This window comes from Corvus moneduloides, chromosome Z (assembly GCF_009650955.1).
Source record: "Corvus moneduloides isolate bCorMon1 chromosome Z, bCorMon1.pri, whole genome shotgun sequence".
NCBI classification, from domain to species: domain Eukaryota; kingdom Metazoa; phylum Chordata; class Aves; order Passeriformes; family Corvidae; genus Corvus; species Corvus moneduloides.
In genome coordinates, this window is record NC_045511.1 from 34,299,981 (window position 1) to 34,322,961 (window position 22,981).

General features: G+C 37.6%; 1 protein-coding gene and 1 long non-coding RNA gene across 6 annotated transcripts in view; one reads left to right on the forward strand and one right to left on the reverse strand.

Annotated features, from left to right (window-relative positions):
- Positions 1-5,796, forward strand: part of AUH (AU RNA binding methylglutaconyl-CoA hydratase) — a 110,890-nt gene extending 105,094 nt beyond the window's left edge. Inside the window, exons 7-10 of one of the 3 annotated variants that reach the window (XM_032095737.1) lie at positions 151-338; positions 1,582-1,632; positions 3,380-3,427; positions 4,305-5,796. In XM_032095737.1, coding sequence (XP_031951628.1) covers positions 151-338; positions 1,582-1,632; positions 3,380-3,427; positions 4,305-4,382 — 365 coding nt within the window. In that variant the 3' untranslated portion in view covers positions 4,383-5,796. The remainder of the gene's footprint in view (positions 1-150; positions 339-1,581; positions 1,633-3,379; positions 3,428-4,304) is intronic. The other 2 variants (XM_032095738.1, XM_032095739.1) reach the window with 2 other exon arrangements.
- The window catches only part of LOC116437707, a 66,102-nt gene continuing 43,500 nt past the window's right edge, over positions 380-22,981 (reverse strand). The window contains exons 3-5 of one of the 3 annotated variants that reach the window (XR_004237425.1): positions 8,415-8,521; positions 6,843-6,930; positions 380-698 (exon numbers count right to left, since the gene is read on the reverse strand). This is a non-coding gene — a long non-coding RNA (uncharacterized LOC116437707). Of the gene's footprint in view, positions 699-5,154; positions 6,931-8,414; positions 8,522-22,981 lie in introns of those variants that run through there. The other 2 variants (XR_004237424.1, XR_004237426.1) reach the window with 2 other exon arrangements.

A 22,981-nucleotide genomic window follows, 5' to 3' on the forward strand; every position in this document is an offset into this window, starting at 1 on the left:
AATGCCTTTGTACTAGTTGAATTTCTGTATGTTTATGTAATTGTTTATGGAATTTAAAATGAAAGTACTTGAAATGAACAAGGAATCTACATTTGTGGTATAGATACATGGGAAACTAATTGTTGCATTTTCTCTTTTTACAAACTCTAGGCGGGACACAAAGATTACCTCGCACAATTGGAGTGTCATTGGCAAAAGAACTAATCTTCTCTGCACGCATTGTAGATGGTGAGGAAGCAAAATCAATAGGATTGATTAGCCATGTGGTAGAACAGAATGAAGCAGGGGATGCTGCATACAGAAGAGCACTAGCTTTGGCGAAAGAATTCTTACCTCAGGTATAACAAATAATTTTGGTTTTTAGTTTTTACCAAATAAGAAGACTGAAAAAGAAACAGCTTTATTAAAGAGAACTGTCACAAAATTATGTATCAAAAAGCCATGCTAGTTATGTGGCAAGCGATCAGAAGTTTTCTCTCTTGTATTGAATGGTGTTTGCCAATTATTTCATAGAGAAGAAGAAACCTCCATCAATCTTCATCTTGCCATGATCTGGTCGGTGTTTTCATTTTGTGTTCTGGCTTTCAACTTTTAAACAAGAAAAAAAAATAGTCTACAGGTTTTGTTTTTTAGTATAGCAATTATTGTAGTGGATTACTTTGTTGCTGTTGAACACCTCAGAAGAGAAGCAAAAGGTCCTAGGTAGAAAATTCATAAGAAGCAGAAAAATAAAATAATTAGTGAACCACTTTATTGGATCACAAGTGTAACAGCTAAAATTTTTCATTGGAAATGTAAAATGTCATATCTGAGGTATGGCATTTAATGGTGGTTATTGAAAGACAAAAATGAAAAGTACAGTAAAAATTTTAACATACAGTGGTTCTGGAAGGTTGATTTATGGTTACAACTTCTTATTGGAACTGCCTCATAAGCATTTGGCTTTTCCCAAATCAGCAGGCCAGCAGGCCTGAAAATCTAGAAGCTGATGCTGAAGGATAGGCACAGGACTGAGATGATTCCCAAAGACGTCTTGCTGTTCTGCAGCACATTGGGAGGGAGTGTGGAAATCCCTCTGCTCACTGGGGATCTCAGTCACTCCCAGGAGAGTGTCATCACTTGACCAGTGCAGGCTTTGCAATAGTGTACTGTAGGTTTGAAGCTTGCCTCAATTAATTTTATTTCATGATCACATATTTTCATGTGTCTCCATTGTGTGACAGTAGGGACATAGGATTGACCTTGAAAAGACCTATAATGATGTATCTTAAGGTGGCCATTCTGAGCCTTGTTTTGAAGGAAATTGATAAAGCTTAACAAATGTGGTTGCACTCAGCACCTTTGAAACATAAACCAAATACATTAATTAGGTTCTTTTGAAAATAGTATACTTTTATTTTTTCTCAATATTCAAACTATCAGTTTGGATGTAAATGTCTACTATCTGACTTATATACTATAAATTTAGTGAAAATCCAAAGTCTAGATGGTCCAAATATAAGAATATTGATGTGCAGACTCTTCAACTACAAATCTTGCAGATTTTGATGCTATATGAATAAACTTTTTCTCTCATTTTAGGGACCCGTAGCAATGAGAGTTGCAAAACTAGCTATCAATCAGGGAATGGAGGTAAGGATCTGTACTTTCCTTGAGAGTAGGCCAGAAGTCAGGTTGGCAGCAGTTGTACTGTGGTAAAATTATTTTTCTAGAACTGTTTTTAGCTTGTCATAGTCTTTCGAAGTCTATTTGGTGAAAACTTTCTAAAGAATGAGAATGAAATGTAAATTTTTTATATCTCAGACTCCTGAGATGCTGATTTCTGTAAAAAGGCTTAGTAACCTCAGAAGTGCACTCTGCTAATTAAGTAGGAAGTAAACAGAAACTACTATGAACAAATTGTGTTTCAAATCTCAGGTGGGAAAAACGATCAAAGTCATACTCTGTCAAGTTTGTCAAGCTCTCAGTGTTTAGTAACTAATAAAGTTAAAAGCTGAAGGGCATATTATTTATTTTTAATAATTAAATAATGGTTAGCATTAAAATTGTACCTGGAGCTTGATTTCATGTTTAATTCTAATTGCCACTCCATTTTGTACACTATTGACCTAGCTCTAAAGCTCATTTAAAATCCCATCTGGATATGTATTTTACTGTAGGTGTACAGATCCTAAGACTGAGTTCATCAAGTTGGTCATACTTAAAGTTAGGCTCTGCACCAGTCCACCTGGTAGCTCAGTCTGGTGCAAGGAAAAGGGGATCACATCACGTGTAGCATCTGAATCCAAGAAGATTAATTTGTCCTTTTTTCTTAAAAGTCACAAAAGCCACTAGTGATATATTTGAGTTCAGCAAAGCATAACACCAGTAAGTGGTGGCCTGAGAACCAAACTCAGATGCCATTGCACGAAGAGTATGTTTGTTAGGTCTCCACAGCAAGTAATGGTGGAATTCGAGATTTAGTTCAATACCCAAGGTTCAAAATGCTACAGGCTATGTTATCTGGCTACCAGATATAGTGGATTGAAAGGTCAAAATAATGGTGTTTATAGGATTAAGAATGATAGGATTAGATGGATTCTGAATGCTCATTTCTAGTTCAGTCTTGAGGCCCAAGACAAGATCTATTGTATCAAAACCAACCAAGCCAAATGGTCATCCAAGCTGTTGTTACAAAACTTCCATGGCACAGATTTCATGGCTTCCCTTGGTAACCTATCCTATAGCTTATCTCCCTTTGAAAATTGCTTGTGATGCATAGCCATAGTCCTTCCAGTGATCAAGTGGAGAGCTAGTGAATCCTGCAGCATATGGTGCTTAAGACGGATGGAGAAATAGTGAGGGCAAAAATCAGCCTTTTCAACTGTTCAGAGCGGCTCACAAAGAAACTAAATGTGTTAAAAATAGATGATGATGATGATGTAGGATAGACATTGGGTTCTTTTTTTTCTTCTATTTTAAATCCTTTTTAAAGCTGAGTTTGTTCATACTGTTCTCGTATGGCATTTTGAAGATATGTTGTTTCAGAAAAAATTTTAAATAATCCTGCAGTTCATCTTTTCCCCTGTAGTAAATGAAATTATTATAAATGTGCAGGTAACTGATGGTTTTTCCCTAACCAGATGACTTGTAGTAAAGAGCAGACATTTTTTGAGTATATTACATGCTAGCTGTATTACCAAATCAGGATTCTGTTGCAGAAATACTAACCACTCTCACCACGTCAGTGTAGCATTGCTATGTTAAAATAGTGTAGAAGAACTTTGCAGAAGTATTTTAGTATGTGGCATATACAAACACAGTATTTCTGTTAGCTGTGAGGAAATAATTAATAAATTTTTAAAAAATCTTCTAAAAACCATTGTATTCTTTTCCCCAGGTCGACTTAGTAACAGGTTTAGCAATTGAAGAAGCTTGTTATGCTCAGGTATGTAAATATGATTACATGGAAAAAACACAGAAAACAGGCTTTGTTGGTACCTGTTATGAAACATGCAGAAATTCATCTCGAAATGGCTCTGTGATTTCTTCTGCAAACTTTTTGGCATTTTATTTAAACCTTCCATCTACTTGGTCTGATCTGTAAGGAGTTTAAGGAGGGCGGTGTAGTTCAGGACAATAACATGTCCCCTACCAGTACTGTTATGGTGAAGGTAGTGAAGCAGTACCAGCCATACCCCTAGCCAGTCATACACTACCATGCTGGTCCAAGGACTGCCTTGCTTTTGCTTTGTTTTGGCTTAACATGAAATAACACAAAGGACACTTAGCTGACATGTGCCACTAATGGCATATGTGCTAACCAATAAAAAATTGAGACAAACCTCTTTGCCTGTGAAACATGGGAATGATGTGTCTGAGTGTATGTTCGTGGACTTTGAGACAAGTTTTTTATGATGGAAATAGGAGTGTCAGCATTATATGCTTATTTAAGACATTTGGTAATCAGATTAATAACCTTCTTCCCTCCCAAAAACCCAAAATGAACCCAACCAAAAAAACCCCAAGAAACTCAAACCATGCAATCCCCCCACCCTCAAAAACAAACCCTAGAGAATTTCTTGCACTCATCTGTTTGGAGAAAAGGTGCTCCTTCTCTACCTAAACTGTTTATCAACCTTATGTCATGCCCTTGAAGTGTGTGATACATTCCTATATCTGACTAAATAGTTTTAATTTTTCTGTTGTGTTATAATTTTTCTGATGCATCCTGGATGCATTGAAGAACTAGGATTTGTATGCAAATATTTTCCTTGGTATTGTTTTTTGGTGTCAATAATGACTTGTTCCTCTGCTCATTGCAGACTATTCCAACAAAAGATAGAATTGAAGGCCTTCTTGCATTTAAGGAGAAGAGACCTCCTCGCTACAAGGGAGAATAAAAGAATCTGATGCCTTTAAAATACAGGGGGATAAAAGTACTTCTATGAGGACCATTAAGGTGCACTTTCCATCTGCACCTGGAATATCACAATCACCAAAGTAACAGCAAATCATACAGATGTTACAACATTTTGAATGTGTCCATGCCTGTACGAAGCCGAGATAGGAATGTGTGTCAGCTCATGCTCATTACAGTTTCTGATGGTTGATCTGCGTATTGGCAAAGTCACAGGTTCATGCAGCATTTTTAAAATTTCACGTGTATGAAACATACCATTCCACAATTGAAAAAGCTCTGTAAATTCTTTACATAGACAAAATGTATCTGTGATGTTAAACATAAATCTGCTGTATCATTTTATCAAAACAAAAGCAACTACTGAACACCAAAAATAAGAAATTGTACCAAATATGCATTAAAATGATTCTGTATATCACTAAAAATTATACTTTAGTATTCTACTGGAATATCTATATTATTAAGCTAGGGGAAATGAAAAGGATTATCATTTAGAAAATATTAAGCTTTGTTTGTCTTACACTATTCTAAGCAAAATTAAATTCACTTTAGCACTTAATGGTGTCCTTTTGATAAAGTTGTTGCCATTATATTAATTCGATTCTATTAAATGAAGACATTTTTGAGGCCAGCCTTTAATTATACGTTCTTGTATGTTAAAACTGCCACTGTCTTGCATTTTCTGACATCTCATCTGATCAGCACTGCCAGCTATGAAGGAAATTTATTTCACTTGCCCCAGTTATTTTAAATTTTTGGTGATTGTATTAAAGATGTTGTGCAGGGATATGTCTAATATGCTGTAATAGAACCTAGAATTATCTTAATCTCCAGAATATTCCTTTTGCAAATTTTATCAATGTGTATTTATATACAACTGGGATGATATTGAAAGGTTCTTTATTTTGTGGTGGCCTCAGAGTTCTTTTCATACATTGAAAGAGAAATGTGCTAGGTTACAAGGTAGGAAAACTTGTGATTCATACTGTGTATTTGCAGTGGACACAGCATATACAGCAAATGCCTGGAAATAACTCATAGAAAGAATTTTTGTTAATTTGATTGGAAAATAAATACGGCTTAGCAGTCCAAGGCTGTCTTTTTACATGAAAACAAATTTATTCATGCTGGGTTACCATTGGCTCATGAAACTTGTGCATGCTTTGCTGTTTCTGCAACATTAGCTATGGTCACTGTCCATCTCTATGATGATAAAGCAGCTCATCAACATGAAATGACAAAAACTCATTTAAATTCATATTTAGACATATCATTACATGTAAATTGATTATAACTGGTAGAGCTCACACTTTGTTGACTGGTAAACTTGCTGAGTCGATCATTTCTTGCACAATAATTTGCAAATAAAGTACTGGTACTTGTTTTGATAGTCATATAAAGCCTAGAGGGTCATTTTCTCGTGTTTTTGAAATGTTAACATGTCATTTTCATTTTTACTGACTAGGAAATAATTATGTTAATAGGAAAAAAAAATATTAAGTGTATGCTGATGAGTTTCTGTTGCATAACTTTGATATACAGTCTGGTTATTGAGCTACTTCTTTTTCTACCAAACACTGATTAAATAGTTTCTGTGAATGTCTTTTTAAAAACATCTAATAACTTTAAATACTGTGGCATATGACTGTGTAGATTCATGCCTTTAACTAGTAGTTTTGATCACAGAAAATAATTTTGCTGTCACAGTGGTCTCTGCATTCCTTTTCTCAGGAGGAGATAGTGTCATATCATAGCAATTTGAGTTCCTTCTTTGAAGTCAACAGTTTGAATATTATTACAAAGTGAGTATCAGTAGGACAATTTTTAAAGGTACTTTGGAGTGATGTTGAAGTAGTTCTGGAAAAACAATATTTTAGCAAAAAATGTGGTAATCACTTACTGTCTTGTTTATTAAGTGACATGTTATGATGGCTGCAGTGCTCATAATAAACAGCAGTCTAGAACTCTGCTTCCACAAGAGGGTTACTTGTAACAGAAATGCTCATGTAGAGGCTGACTTTTCCTTATGAAAGGTATAATCTGGCAAATCCTCCTTCAAGCATTTAGGCACAACTCTTTCAGTTCCTGGTAAAGCCAAGCTTTTCTCCACAATACCTCATGGATGAGTGAGCCCTGGCCTCCGCTGGTTTTCTGAATGGCTGTCTCATGGTCCCTACACATCAGCTTTTTCTCCTGTTGCTGCTGAGCTCAAGTGTATAGTGAACTCTTCTTCACTTCACAGAGTTGGATATTGAAAAGTTATAACACAGGTAGGTTCATTACCTTCAGCTGATAACTTCTCAGCATTTGTACGTTCAACTTACTAAATTGCCTGGAGGGTTTCATGCAGAAATTAATGTGTGACTTTATATAACACATATAATTTTAGCCGTTAATCTAGTAAACTGTTGGTATTTTCAAGATTACTGAAATAACTCACATTCTTAGTAGTTTTACTAAATTACTGGATGAAATTTTCATGCTTTTCTGCATGGCTCTGGTCAGTTCAATGCTTTTGAGTAGCTCACCTGTAATGAAAAAAAGGTGTTTAATTTATTCCAAGGTTATGTAATGATACAGTTAAGTGCTCTTGGAGATGTCTTCTATTGGACCTTTTTATGACATTTGCAGTTGTTGGTGCCCAGTTATTGTTGAAATTCTGTCAGTCTATGTGAAATTAGTCATAGTCCTACACCAAGATTCATATCAATGCTTTTCTAGAACTGCTTTTAACCAGCTGCATTTAGAATAGTAAACATCAGGATGTATCATTCTCAGCTGCTTCATATTCTACTTAGTCATTGCTCTTTAATGCATTTAATCATAGTCACAGGTGCTGAAGAGATTACCACAGGAGAGGGCAGAATATCATGCTACTTGGAATCTGGTTTTGGGAGACTTAGGGAGTAAAGTAAGGTGTTTTGGCACTAGTGCCACTTCACATACCAAACCCAACTGATAGATGAGAAGTGAAAAGAGTAATTGAAATCTTAATTTATCACTGCATAGTCTACTTACTACTTTTTCATGCAAGAAAATTGCTGAAATGGTGTCTGCTGAGATTATAGAGGGGATTTATTTGCAATTTTTAAAAATGTACTTAAAAAATAATTGTTCATTTGAGTGGTGTGCATTGAATAAGATGTGCTTTCATGTCTCATTTGTGGAATGTTCTTGAACCTAATGACACTGCTGAAAAGCTGTAGGGCTTCAGTGTCTGCTGAAGCTGATGCAGTCTGTGTACTCGAGGTGTGATAAAGTTCATGGTGATGTGGTTAAGATGTTCTTTTTCTGCACACTTTTAGAAAGAGATCTATCTCCAGAAATGAGAAAAAGAAAAATTGCAAGCAAATAAGCCAAAAGATGAGTTGTTTTCAGCTAAAGGTAATACAGTTTCTGTTGTCTACTTTGTGGGATTACAATGACTTTTTTTTCTATTCGTCCTTTTTTTTTTTCTGTTGGCTTTTTCTTCCTCCAAGTCTTGGACATGAATGTGCAGGGAACACTTCTAAAAATTTGTATGGGTTGTCTTCACTTTAAGAACATTGTTATTTTATAAACGAAGTTAGTAGAGTTTAAAAAATTTTCCCAAAAGATCTTTGAAAGATGTAATCAGAAATTACTGTGTTATCACTAAGGATTAGGTAATATACCTTTTTTATTATAGATCTAAATCATGTTCCATTTCAAGCTTGGAACAGAGTTGAATAGAAGTTTCTGTAGTTATGCAGAATGTGCTGTGTTTACACAATGTGTTCATTATGCTTTATAATGTATGTGTGTGTATACTGGCATGTCATATGCATGCATATGTATGTATATGTGCATATATGTGTGTGTACATGTAAATAAAATTATCCAGACTGTCAGGCAAGACCAGATCAATACCTCAGGATGTCATACTACTATTCTGCTTCAGGAAGTTTTGAATTTGTTTGTGCAAGAGCACAACAAGCAAAACAGTGGACCCTGCACAGCGCATACCATGACTGCTGCAAGTGGGCATACTTACCATGTGTTCTGTAGCACTGGAATTCTGCTGTAGAAGTAGCAGGCAAGTAGTGAGGGTGTGCATGTGTGTTACCATATATCTGGTCATGTACATGTGGTAGTTCAAGGCTAGAATAAATGTAGTAGGAGTCAAAGTGAGTTCTTAAGTTTCAACAAAGGTGTGGCATCCAGATAGCACATTCCTCCCAGTCCTATAGTATCATTTGCTCCTGCAGTTTGGAGAGGCCTGCAGCAATCATGAGCAGCTCATTAATCAGCCAGTGTCATAGATTATAAGATCAGTGTCTACCCCCTTTAAATAAGTCTAGACTTAGATTTCATCTTCAGCTTTTATCTAGTAGATAATTCTTCCAAGGACATTCATTCACATGGGAAGAAATATGAAGTATGTTAAAAGAATTTATTACAGAGGGTGTGAACATTCTGTGCCAAAGCTAACTCCTATTGCAATACTTCAAAATAGTACATTAACCCTCTAAGGCATAGTCTGTACATGTATGTTTATAAACTCTTCAAAGTTCTGGCTAGTGAGTACAATCCTTTGATTATAATTTCTGTGTGTATGCTAATAAAGCTTTTGAAACATTAAAGAGCTGAGAATATGGTGCAGTTTTCTTGTTGCATAATGTAACCACTTTGAGAAGAACATGGAAAGTTTGTTATTTTTGTAAGGAACTTATACATCAAATTGTTGCTTCTTTATTCTGGCAGCTGCTAATTGATTTAACATTTTCCCTTAAGCATAAGGGACTTTGTGATATCATCTTTGGCTCAATTCTTTTTAGTATGTTAAAGATTCTGATGCCAGTTGTAGAATTTTTTTTTAAATGTGTCTCTTCCATGCAGCTTAGAAAGACAGTTAAAAAATATAATCGTAAGGATAGAGTTGTGAAGGTTGTGTTTTCGTGACATATAAATGTTAGTAATACATCTGTAGGCTTGTGTGGAAGGGTTTGACTCTGCATCTTTTGTGTAATAAGTCTTTACTGCTGGGACTGTTGCCTTCAAAGCTGAAGTATTTTTGTAAATGCATGTGAGTATTCCCAGCTAGTGACCCCTCAGGGTGTGTGGTTCATGTTGTCCTGTAGTTATCATCTTTTGGCCACCCCATCCAGGCAGGGGTGAAGGGAGAAGAGAGCCAGGGAGCATGCTTCTAAGAAGCACTGGGTCTTGAGAGTGTATATGAAAGAGGTTTTGTAGGGTGGGTTCAGTGACATTCTTAAGTCACAGTTCATTTCAACAGTCATTTCTAGTATCTTCATGAGCAGCTGCACAAAATAGATCTTTCTCTATTGGTTGGTTACAGCACCTGAGTTCTGTACCCAAAAGACTAGTAGAGATCGTAACCTCCAAACATGATTCGTAGAGTGTCTGTATAACATATGAAGGGAAGTAGGAGCCACAAAAATGGCATAACAAGAAGGATTCTAAGTTACTAGTTTGTAAATGAACACTTGGACATGGGTTTTTTCCACCTTGGGTGCAGTGAAATTCCTGTCTTCATTTTGGATTTTACAAATCTTACCTGACATCAGTTCTTCGTTGAAAAAGTGAAGAGGATAGCTATGGCCCTTCCATCTGTATAACTGCTCAGTAGTTGAAGGACCCATGAAACACCAAAACAACTCAGTTTCTGCCCTCTCCTTTCACTTAATTGACCTGAGCCATACTTTACTACAGTAGTGATCTGTCCCCTGGGTTCTCTGAAGTTACTCATGATGAAATTTCTCTGCTTTAATTACTTATTCTACAAGTTAATTTATTGGGATGTAGAGATAATGACATCCACCTAATAGTTTACAGAGGGAAGACCTGTCTTGCAGTTCCCTCATGCAGCAAGTATCACAATAGTTTTATAATAGATGCTGTAGCAAGGATGAGAGACCTACTCACTTTCCTCTTGTCCCCAGCATCTCCTTTGTACAGTCTCCTGTCTGCTAAACATGAAGATGCTTAACGAGTCAGACTCCTTAGGGTGGATCCCAAAAGGCCTTGGATACAGTACTTTCTAAGTGCCGTTGCTTAATATCATCATTTCCTGCTGCAAAATCTCAGCAGGAATTTTGAGAATCTAAATTTTGGACGAGAACACCTATTTCTCTGTATAGAGATAGTCTTAGTTTTGTGATTGTGCCTCTAGTCTGCTTTACTCTTTAGGACTCTTAGTTAAGCTTGAAAATACTTCCTCAGTGTAAGCAAGGAATATCAGAAATCACTTTTCAGCCATTGGTACCATATCATAGATCACATGATGGAACTGAATTGCTGTTAACAGGTGATGATACTCATGGATACTGGCTACCGCCAAAATAGAAAAAACTGTCATCAGTGAGAGAGAAGGAAACACTGGCAAGTTAAAGGGGAGGTGATATTGGAGCAACAGTGGCATAGCTACAGTTGGCTGTGCTAAAAAAGTTGTATGAAGCTGGTTATTACAGCTCAGTAGCCTGATTCTGCCAACAGACACAAAGTAGCTGTGTACAGGATGAGCTTTTGATCACAGTCTCTGCGTGTGTGTGTGTGCATAGTATATAAAATGTATGTCCATGTGTCCACTCTTCTTCCAGCATATAGTTTAAAGGTTATGCATAGAAGCTTTTAAAGCATTGATTCAATTTTTAAAATAGTTCACTAAACCACATCTCCACAGGTCTGTGTGTTTAGAGTTACAAAAACATTTTGCCCTATACATGTTTTTATATTTCATATAATTACAGCATATTCATCTGAAGTATTTCGCAAGTATAGTTTTGTGTAATACTGGTAGGAGATTAAGTAATAGCTGCTTACTAGCACTATTGCACAAGAACATCAAATGTTATTATGATCTTCTGAGATTTGAGGTACCAAGCATGCTTTTGACTGCTTTGCTCCTGTGACCTTTATGCTCTTCTGGTTAATACAGCAGTCCTGTAACGATGCACATGTTTTCCTTTACACAAATGCCAGTAACCACTTGAGCAGGGCACTTGCTTCCAGTTTTGATGGGCGGTGCCTATAATGGACAACGGTAGTGTTTCCAAGCCAAGTTGGCTATCTTTGTGCTTTACAGTGCCAAAAACTTCAAAGCTTCTTCCTTTTAGAACTCTAAAGCAATACAAGTTTGTGTTTCTTCATATCATCAAACTCAATTATTGGCAATAAGCAAATGCTGGCAGGAGCGGCACATCACATGGCTCCATTTCTGCTTTAGAAAAGGTCAGCATATGGCATAAACACTTTGCTGTATTATGCAGCCTTGTACTCTGATCACATAACACATGCTTCAGAAAGCATTATGCAATGTTAGACTCACTGATTAATGACTGCTTGCACAAGAAGTTTTTCATTACCCCGAATGCTAGCATCCTGGGAATGATTAACTTTGTGACATAACTCTCATCACATAAATATGGAAGATTCAAACACAGCCTCAAAATAACGTGTTTCAGAAATAACTGAACACTTTCCTGCTTAGTACTGTGTACAGTATTTGATTAACAACTGCTTTAAACCTTCAGAGTTGAATAGAAAAGCCTATTTGTGAGAACTGAAAACAAGATTTATTTCTAGGGTTTAAAGTTTTACCCAAGATGAATTTTTTGCACACAGCAGCATCTCATTTGCAATGTTTTTCCTCTGCTTGTGTAAGTTTGAATTTCCTGAGAAAAATCTGTGCCAACTATTTTCAGTGTTCAGCCAGTGAGTTAAACAGAACAAGTCAAATCTAGCCCTTATTTAGACCAGCAACTGCATGTATATAAAATGACTCAGTCCAGTGTGTGTTCAGTAGTACAGTACATACAGTTGTATGCTTAAATCAGCAGAGTTATAGCACATTAAATTCACAATAATTGCCAATGTTTCTGCAGGCAGAGCAAAATGTGGTCCTGAATGAAACATCTTACAAACTTACATTGTAACACTGAACATTGCTACACATTCACATTTAACATTTTCATATTCTGTTGATTAATCATTCCATGCTCAAATTATGCAGATTCCTGTGTTAAAAAGCATCATGACAGTACATCACTCATATTATCATCTTCAGGATGTACAGAAGAGGAAAAGCCTATAAAAAGAAATGTTCCTTACCATATTCCCTCACATATGAAGATTCATCCCCGGTTTTGAAGTAATTGCTAGAAGTTATCTATGTTTCAACAGCTTTATTAAGGAGAAAAGTCGGTTTGCCTGCTTGGAAATTCAAGATCAATGTTCACAAGGAAATATCTATATTAAACTCCCACTTACTAATTTGCCTTTAAATGTCAGACTAAAAAAAAAAAAAAGACATCTGCTTTTTTATGATTCTCTCTCTTGTAAGTAATTCTGCTCATGAACTGCCACATTAAATAAAGCTACTTAAAGTCCCTGTAATAGAGGGGATGGTTTAGGATGTCACCACATTAATGCATGTGTGCTATTTCTTCAGAATTAATCTTCATTGGGAAAAAGTAGAGAAAGAAGGTAAACATTGACCTTCAGTATGTTCACTTTAATTTTTGTCTTTTACTGCATTACAACTCCTACAAGCAGTAGCAAAGGCTGAAGGAAATGGCCTCTGACTAAGCATTAGCTACCAGCATGCCCTCATTATAGCTGAGGGCTCTTATTCTCGCCTAGCCTACGTGCAGAGCCAGCTACTCTTTCAGCTGTGATGACGAAATGCCATGCATTTCTTCCTGGAATAGTACGCAGATAAGAGGCCGCTTGTTATGCTGAGGTTTCAGATGAACTTCACTAAGGGTTTCAAAACACTCTGTCACAATTATATCAGGTTTCTTTAGCAACCAATTCATTTCAGACACTTTTGAGATAAAAAGGGAAGAGATGTTAGTTTATTTTCCCTTGTGGTTTCACTGTTTAAAATTTTACAGGATATGACTGGATAGTTTATACATGGCCTGAATTTATTAATTTTAAAGAAAAATAGATCAAATTGGATCCATTTCTCTCTTGAAATTCACATTATTTGTAGTCCCCTATGTGTACCTATAACTTCAGAGAAGAAACAAGTCTCATGCCTGTGATATGCTTCCAGAACGGTTCTGCTGTGACTGAGTGCCTTGAATTTATTCCAGGTCCAGCAAAAGTCGAGAGTTTTGAGAACCTTGCAGCACAAAAGGTTAATCGTTTATCCTGGAGTTGGGTTCAGATTCTAGGACATGTGTGCAGAGTACGAGCCCAGTTGGCCTAAGTGTTACTAAGCAGTGGTGGGAGAACCTGTTTGTGAGATCATCTTGCAGTCTTGGCACCCATTTAGGTGATTCTATGCACTAACAGAAGCAACTTTAGTGGAATCAAACAAATCACGAAAGTGTCCCAACTGTAAAAGAAAGGGGAATCTATGAAGTGTTTGTTTCAAACCAAGTAATACCATTAGAACTAGCAATAACTGTATGCTATTGAAGAAAGGAATAAATTGTCTGGAATAAGCAATGGATCCTGTGCAGGTTAAACAGGTTTCTTTGCTCACCCATAGACTCTAATGAAACATTTAGAATCTGTGGTATGCCCCATTTCCATTGTATCTGAATGCCACTTAAGACAGATGTAGTCAGTAGGAGGGAGAGTCTTATGATGACAAATCTTGAGTAAATTGCAAACTAAATAAGTATTTAATATGAAAAAAACTAACCCAACCCAAAATGGCATCACTCCTTATCACTTCCCCTGCAATTCTCAACATTTTCTATATCTCATTAACAGGGAACTAAAAGCTCAATTCAATTTCCTTTTAAGACAACAAAATTTTCTTTTTCCATTTACATAATGGAATTTGGATCAGGTCTTGCTTCTGTAATCTTATTCCTTTAATGCTTTCCAAATAAATGTGTAATTCCCAGTGAGATCACTAGGAATCTTGGCTATTCATAGTCTGTTCTTTTTTTTCTGCAACTGTTCTTCAGTAAAGAGGGTCCCCTTTGAAAATTTCCAAGGAACACTAAAGTTTTTTAAAACTCTCTGCTTTCCTTAATTACTTTTTTCTTCCCTTTCTTGCAAAAGCTCCTTTCTTTAGTTACTGACTACTGACTCAGAAAAAAATAAGAATGAATTTCCCTCACAAATAAAATATTTCTTAATTGTTTACTAGAAATAGATGACTCTTGCACATTACTTTGAGGAATTCTTGTCCCTGCCAAAGCAGGATATACCAACAAAGCATATATTTCTCCATTATTTTCCTGCTCTGTTTTTGTCAAAAAGTTAGCCTAAATACTGTTGCTCAGCGGTCACTAGCAGGTCTTTTAAATGCTAGACAATTAATTTTGCAAAAATTCTGATCCACCAAGTATAAATATGGATTATGGACATCTCCTTTTCTGAACTGCTGCTGTTGTGAACTTTGATTTTAAATAACCACAATATTACAAAAAAGAGACAAACCTGTTAGAAATGGTACTTGTTAAATACTACTACTTCCAAAATGTCTTCATTTTGTAAACTTGTTTGTTTATAACTTATCCTATGTGTCATTTGAAGTATCTTGCAGTGTATTATCAAATTTTCTATTTTAGAAGACTTAGTCTTACTCTCTGAAAAAGACATTGTTTTTTAATGGAATATTGTGGGGAAAAAACCCCAAACCGAACTACCTTTCTTGAAAATGATACTAAAATGATAAATGCTCTTCTGTGGTTCAAAACATGGAAATGTTTTAAACTGAAATTACTGCCATTGAAAATTTGTCATCTTTACTGAAATCACAGAACTAGCAAACACTGTCCCACCAGAACACATACTAGTGAAACTGGTTCTCTCCTCCTCTTTGGCCTTTGCCACCTTCTGACAATTCTTCTATACAGTCCCTGCTCCCACTTCCCCAATATTCCCTGCTGAGGAGAGGGGATGTGTGCCATCTAACCTTGGGTACGTGCTGTTTGTGTCTGAAGCCATCACAAAAAGTGTGATGACCAAGTTGCAGGAGTTTTAATTCAGGAAGGAAGTGGGACATGGACTTTAGCCTTAGCCTTCTTTCTTTCATCAAACCACTTTTTGTGGAAGACTAATGGATTCTCCTTTTCCACCTTTTTCAAGCTCAGTTTACATTGTGTGAGGTTCAAAAGATACAAGGGTGAGGACTGGCTGATACCAATGGTACCATGTTATTTTCTAAGGCTATTGATGCTCTTGTTGAGCAGTCAGTCATCCAAGCTTTCAGAGGCACACACAGAGGCTGAGGATGGGGAAACTGCTGACAGGCTTCAGCCAGCAAACAAGCGTACAGGTCCTGGGCCATTCATTGTTAGCAGGATCCAAACTAGCTGGATGCAAACAAGCTCAGATCTCTTTACATGCATTTGCAAATAATGCTAACATGCTAATTGCAGAATAGCTCTAATGGGCATTAAAAATAAAAATTAGAATCTTTCCCACCTCAACTAAATCAAAGATAAAGAAAGAAATAGGGAGAGTCTTTATTGTGCTGTAAATATCAGCAGCTTTATTCTAAGTCATAAAAGCAATAGCACTTGCCAGTCAATCATTCATTACTAGAATGTAAACAGTTTATGCTGGTGATAACTGATAAATAGGTATATTGAACACTTACAGGTGTGTTGTGACCCTGCAGTATTGTTTGATGAAATAAATAATGTTTACACATAATATATAATTGTGAATTTCAGTCTTGCTGTGAAAGATCCAAGAGTTGGGGGTAGGCTTTTTATGCCTATTATCTGTTCTTCAGAGAATTATTTCATTTCTAGAAGCAGATGGTGATTTTTAAGCCCACTGCTATTTTGGTGTACTTTAAAAAAAGAAAAAAAGCCCTAAAAATAGACCTAAGTTACCATATCCAGAAAAAAAAAAAAAAAACGTTGCCAGCTCTTTACTCTGCTGGGCTGAAAACAAATCTGTCAGCAATTTCTTTGGGTTAAAGTATCTGAGCACTGTGGGGGAGCAATTTTTGTACGATTCTGGTGGGTTTTGGTTTGGTTGGTTGGTGGTTTTTTTAAAGAAAGCATGTAAAGTGGTTTTGTAACAGAGTCCATTTAAAGCTTTATGTATCAAAAAATTACCATCTGTTCTTATAAAAGACACTTTATCGAATTCATGAAACCTACACGCCAGTTAATGTTGTGGATCAACTGCATGAATTAGACTTTAAAGTCTGAATCAGTCTGAAATCAACATCATCAGCTCTGCTGGAACAGACATTAAAAATCAGCCCATTTTCTGTAATTACCAAAATGAAAATGAGAGTGACAGTTATTCATGCAGAAAAAAAAGAGCACTGGTAATGCATTTGAGTCAAATAGGGCTCTTATGTGTGCCTTATAATTTAATACATTTCTTTTATTAAAAGCGTGGTTTGACAAAGTTTCTGAATGGGAAAGGAATAAGACTTTTGGATTCCCTGTGCACCTAGGGGTGACTGACAGTACAGTATTTTCAGAAGTATTTTCAGTATTGGATGATTTTGGCATAACTCTTAACATAAGGACGAAGTATAAGGGTTCAGGTAAAAGAATATGATATCTGTTATCTCTATAGAACATGAATGAATGTATTCTAAAATGATGGATGCAGAAAGCTGAATCAAAACCAGCTCTTTAAGGTAGGTATTTCATTTTAGTGATCTCAGTGCAAAATACTTTGTCTGGCAGCATTTTTGTCTGAGGTACAACTCCTTAGAGTCAAATCCTGTGAAGTATTAAGAATTACTATTTTTTGGAGATTGGCAAGGTCAATAATTCCCCTGATTAATACTTTATCTTACTACTTAAATGCTGTGAATGCTCACTTCCTATCTGGAGATGCTCAGATAGATGTAATCATGCTAGATCATCCCTGCTGACAGCATCAACTGCTTTCCATTGACTCCTGAGGAGGGTCCATAGTTTGGTCTTCATTCACACATAAGTTACATGCTTACCACAAGCAGTGTGGCACTTCTTGTCAGAGTTCAGCATATGCTCCATAGAAGACCTTCCTTCAGGGCCCCTGAACTTCACTTGCAATGTTCAGTTGCAAAAGCTGTCTCTCTGTAGGTATATTATCAGTAGTGTTGGCAGCCATTGCACTGCTATGTAGAATCCATTGGTCTGGAAACCAAATTGAGTGAAGTACTCACTTGAGCACTCGAGTGGAGAGAAGCTCTAGAGCATGCAAGCTGTCACGTAAAGGAAAGGTGGGAGAGGAGCCTCTGATACACATTCTGTTGTAGTGCACTGAAGAGTACACCTACCTGCTGTGTGCTGAAGACCCTGAACTCTGCCCTGACCTATGGCTCCAGCTTTCAGATCCATCTTACAATGCCCAGCACTGAGTGTACAGTGCAGTATGAGATCGTACCTGCGGGAGCCTAATGCTGCTTGCTACTAGGACAGGTAGATTTTACATGCATGACATTGGCAAAGTATGCTAGTGTCATGGAAGTGCTGTAGATTACAGACCATTTCAAGGTCATATCTGGTAAGGTATATATATAGATACTCTGGTGTCAGTTTGTTGCTCTGTGTTTCAGATTTATAACTGTGCAGTAATTGGTGCCACACACATCTGTGTGCTTGCTCATGCGGTAGAATCACACTGTGGCCTGACCTGGATCTGGCCCTGCACAGAACCCTAAGTCTGGGTGGGACAGAGTGTGAGTTAGAGGAGAAAAAGGAAACCACATGGAAACAGTCTAATTTATTTTCAGAGTGGTGAACTAGTAAAATTTTGTTTTAAGAAAACCCTTCTGTACCTCTTAATCTTGCACAGGCTTGACACTTTTTTACCCCAATTCTCACTGTCTCAGTATTATCTTCCAAGACTGAACCTGAACCTTCTTATCATCTTCCTTATCCCCCAAACACTGATATTTCTGTTGTCTTTGCCTGCAGTAACAAATTAATTCCCTTCTCACACCAACCCTTTGGTGAGTATTAAAAGCTTACCTTTCCTACACAGATTTGCTATCCCACAATCCTGAGATGAGAGAATCTGTGGGATGATGGAAAGTGTGAAAAAATGCCTGATGCTTCCACGACAGGCATGTGATTTACTGTGATGCTTGTGCTGAGGCAACCAGCAGACTGATGCTTAACTCCCCTGAGGGTTAAGTTCCCTAGGCACAACCACATGGTCTGTGATGATTTTGAGATAAACTCTTGGTTATGCAGTCAGCCACTGTCTTTGTTGGAATTAAAGAAAGAGGAAGGTGAAGTGTGAAACTGTTTTTCACACAAATATTGTCATTCACATCACCTTAACCCGATCATGATCTTAAAAGAGAAGGAGGAAAGAAGTCACTAAACAAACAAATTATTATGTTCTTGGCAGTAGGATTTGCTTTGCAAGCATGAACATTTGGCGAGTTCCTACGTTTTTCTCTTCAAGCTGATTTGAAAGCTGAGGAAAATAATCAAAATCAAAGTTGAGGATATTGAGTTGTCTTGGCCTAGCTGAAGTCAACAAGGTTTACATGTCTCAGCAGAAGAGAAGGCAGGAGATCTACCTCCCTAAAAAAGAGGGACAGACATTGGGTTTTAAGGTTTACTGAGGGGTATTCATTTGAAGAGAACAGGAAATGAGCAGAAATTAAACTACACAGACCTTATTGTACCTAGTATTTTTTGTAAAAGGATGTAGACTGATGATGTTGTTTTGTGTGTTTATGTGTTTGTATCTATATAAGCACAAGGATATGTAAGTGCTTTTCAACAGCTCCAAGTCTCTGGCATCTGTCAGTATCTCCAGGTGCATGTAAGTCATCTGAATCCTACAGCCTTAATTGCATAACACAGACATATTACAAAATATTACCACACCAAGATCATTTACATTATTTCATAACAAAAAGAAACACTATTACAGAACATTTTTACCCTTAAGGGTAAATTACTAATTATTTAAAACATTGTCTGTATGTGTGTTTGTATTTGTTGTGTAGGGGTATATGAACCTTATTATGGAAAAATGTAGGGGTGGATTAAAGCAGGATCTGTGGGATACAGCCCCAAGGTCAGAGGAGTTTCAACAGACAAGAATGTCAGAAGCTATGCAGGAAGTACCAGTGTGGTTGATTATAATGAGCTTATTGGGCTGATGTTGACCATTTGAGTTGAGGGGAAAGCAGCTCTTTTGGAGGTAAGGCAGATGTGTGAAAGATTGTTATAGGTGTGGTCAGAGGACTTTGGTGAACAGCAGATATTTGGGTCTCCAAGTGGAGTCCAGACACTGGTGTTAAACTTCTGCATTCTCTACACTGCAGAGGGATTGCTGGCCTGATACAAATTAATTCAGTTACCCGTCTCCTCTGTTGAAATCCGTATTTGTTTCTTGGCTGCTGCCTATGCCTTTCCATGCTGGAGATTTTTTCAGTGTATAAAATTTTGGTGGGTTTTTTTTTTTTCATGACTGGTGAGAAGAAGGCCTGTGTTCTTGTTCCTACTTGTATGATTGCTTCCATACTTCATTTAGTGACCAAAATGGAGAACTCCCCACCCTCAGGTGGGTGTCCCAGTTTCCTGCCCATGTAGGCTCATTTTTTTCCACATGTGTTCGTGCATATCCTGCATCCATACCAGTAATTTGCTGGTCAGTAGTGCAATTTCAGTGGTTTTGAAGATTCAGCTCTCTAGGCTGAGGCACCAGCCAGGATGGTTTCCTGCGAGATGAAGACCTGTAGCTTTTCAGGAAAAGAGGCGGTGACTTATGATTGTCCTATATCCAGGGTAAAACCCATATCACTTGCAGCTGTGCTGAAAAAGAAAGTGAAGAAAGTGGTGGCTATTATTTTTTCACATCAGCCTGACCCAATGAGTGGAGGAGATGTACCACTGACATATGTGTCAGACTCAACCTCTTCAGGGGTTGATAGGAGGAACACCTAGTTTCTATATTTTAAGACAGGGGCTTGGCATGAATGAGGTGTCTAATTAGCTTGATCAAGACAGTTTTTAAGTTATTCTGGAGTGCAGAATCCTACACAATCTTACAAGGGTTCAGGTGCTTTCATGGACAGACTAGAACTGAGCATTTTGGGTTTTTTAGTTCTGAGGATTGTAATGTGGATACATAGTTCTTTTGTTGTCCCTGAGAGTCAGAATTTGCTTGAGCTTAGGATTTTCAACATACTGGGCTTTATACACACTTAGGCCTGATTCTTTTATAGAATAGGGCTTATTTCTTGGTATCCTGGCTTCCCAGAGAAGTGGTCACAGCACCAAACTGGTCCGAGTTCAAGAAGTTTTTGGACAACGCTTTCAGGCACATGGTGTGATTTATTACTGGGGTGTCCTACACAGGGCCGGGAGCTGGACTCAATGATCCTGATGGATACCTTCCAACTCAGCATATTTTATGAGTCTATGATCCTAATGGGATGAAGTATGAAATACAAAAGACTATCTGCAAAGTGCAATAAACTCTGCAAGAATACGACAGCGATGGCTGGTGTACTGGTGGGAGATGTAGCACCTTGTGGCAATGGACTCTCAAGATTTTTAAGTTAAAATATGCATCTGGTCTGAAAAATAATTTTTCAAAGTGCCTTTTAGGGCTTTTTATTCTTTTCTCCATAATTCTAGATTAATACAATGAAACTAAAAAATAAAACCCCAAAAAACCAACCAAACAAAAAAAACCCTACACATGCTACTTGGGATCTTCTATCCCTCTGTCCTCCCTGGGACCCTTTATCCTCTGCCATTCTTGGGACCTTCTTTCCCTTTCATGGAACACTAGCAGGAGGGAGTGTTCTCAGAGGACAAACCAGACTCTGGATGTCAGACAAGAGGATGCTATCTGCAATCTCCTTTTCATAGTTCCACTGCCTTAAATTCTCACCTGCTGAGCTGGAACGGGGGAGTTAGCTTGATGGAATGGAAACTTCACTGTTAGTTGGAGGAATTCCCCTTGCAGGTCAGGAAGTCCCTTCTTGGTTGGGTGTTATAAGGTGACTTGGGAGCAAATGTGTGCTTTGCTGCCATCTTTCTCCTCCAGCTGAACTCTATTGAGAAAGGGGTCTTATGGTATGTAGATTTGGCCTAGAGCTTAACAGGTGACACTAGCAATCAGGATACACAAGATGTTTCTCAGCTTGCTGTTGCATTGCATATGCAAAAAAGACTGATACTTCACCTCGGAATGACAGGACTTGATTCCTGTTTGCCTCCTAGGGCTTTCTAATTCAAAGAAATGTAGTAAGTACTGCTTTTGCACCGCAGTGCTGGGAAATAGTTTGTGCTCGTGCTCATTCAGCTGTTTCCACATAACACAGGCTTCTTGTGAAACGCATCAGAAGATGTTATTGTCGAAATGCACAGCTAAAAGTTCTGCATGATTTTGTGGCAGCTAGTACCATCCAACTATTTCCCACACCTCTGATCTGTATCCTACAACTATTGCTGCCTTGTCAGTCCCCATATACCCTTCTTCCCATAGCTCCTTCCAGGTGCCTCCACATCTCAGCTACTTGTACAACAATATTTGACTGACTGTCCACTCGGAAGACCGGGGGCTTCCATCTGACCATGCAGGACATGTTTTCACTTGGTAGAGGTGGATCAAAGTTGCAACTTGGTGTACCATGTCTGTACCTGTTTGTCTTTCAAACCTGGTATATCACATCTTTTGTCACTTACCCTAAACACAAGCATACCCCTGCAGATAGGAGAGAAGACAATGCTCCAGGACTGATCAGGTTACCCAGAGCTGCTAACAGAGAAGTCTTTATAAAGAACTTGCCATTGCAACTGCAGCTGGTAGTCAGCTGGACTTAATTTGTGAGTGATTGAAGGGAGCTAGAGAGGCAGCAGCTGAGAGAGGTCTTGCTTATATAGCACATATGGTGTGCCAGCACATGCCCACTTTATTACCATTCCTCTGAGTAGGCTTCGCTTACAGTATTCTTTGAACTGACTTGTAGGGCTGTACTTGTCGACTATTTCAATAATCAAATAGATGATGCCTTTTCATACAATTGTTTATATTATCAGAGTTTTCATCCTTGAGAATAAAATATTTGTGTATATTAAAAAATGTCATGTAATATGCTGGCTGTCTGTGGGGCAATGCTTAAATGCCTGTGTCTATTTAATAGCTGTAAAGTCAGAACTGGCACAAACTGTTGCTCTTCTTTTGTTATCCAAGTCCTTTTATATTGGAATTATGATGAACTCACAGCTGAAGTTTACTCCCGAGATTATAAAAAGGGTCAAAATAGTTCTTGTGCCAGTTTGTAGCTGTATGCTACTAGACTTCTATTACTGGCTTAGGGTAGCACAGCAAAAATAGACCCATCTGTGCTTATATGCTAAGCGAACACTGTTTCACAGAAAATTTTTATTAAGTTATAGATGGGTTCTCTGTTGTCATTGTTCCTCCAGTTGCAGCCTCTCTGCACAACTCACACCACAAGCAGCTCTAGGTGGTATGGCATTGCTTAAGCTGCTAGCAGTACTCTGAAGAAGAGCATCCTGTGCAGTGCACTTGGGTACTTGAGTACATGGATGTCATTTATGCCTCTTCATCTTAGATAAAGGGTCTGTTTAAACAGTATAAATGCTCTGGGGGACACAGTGTTTGATAGTTTTAGCAGATATCAGTGGCTTTAATGTCTGGAATGGCATAATTAACATTAAAAATTAAGTA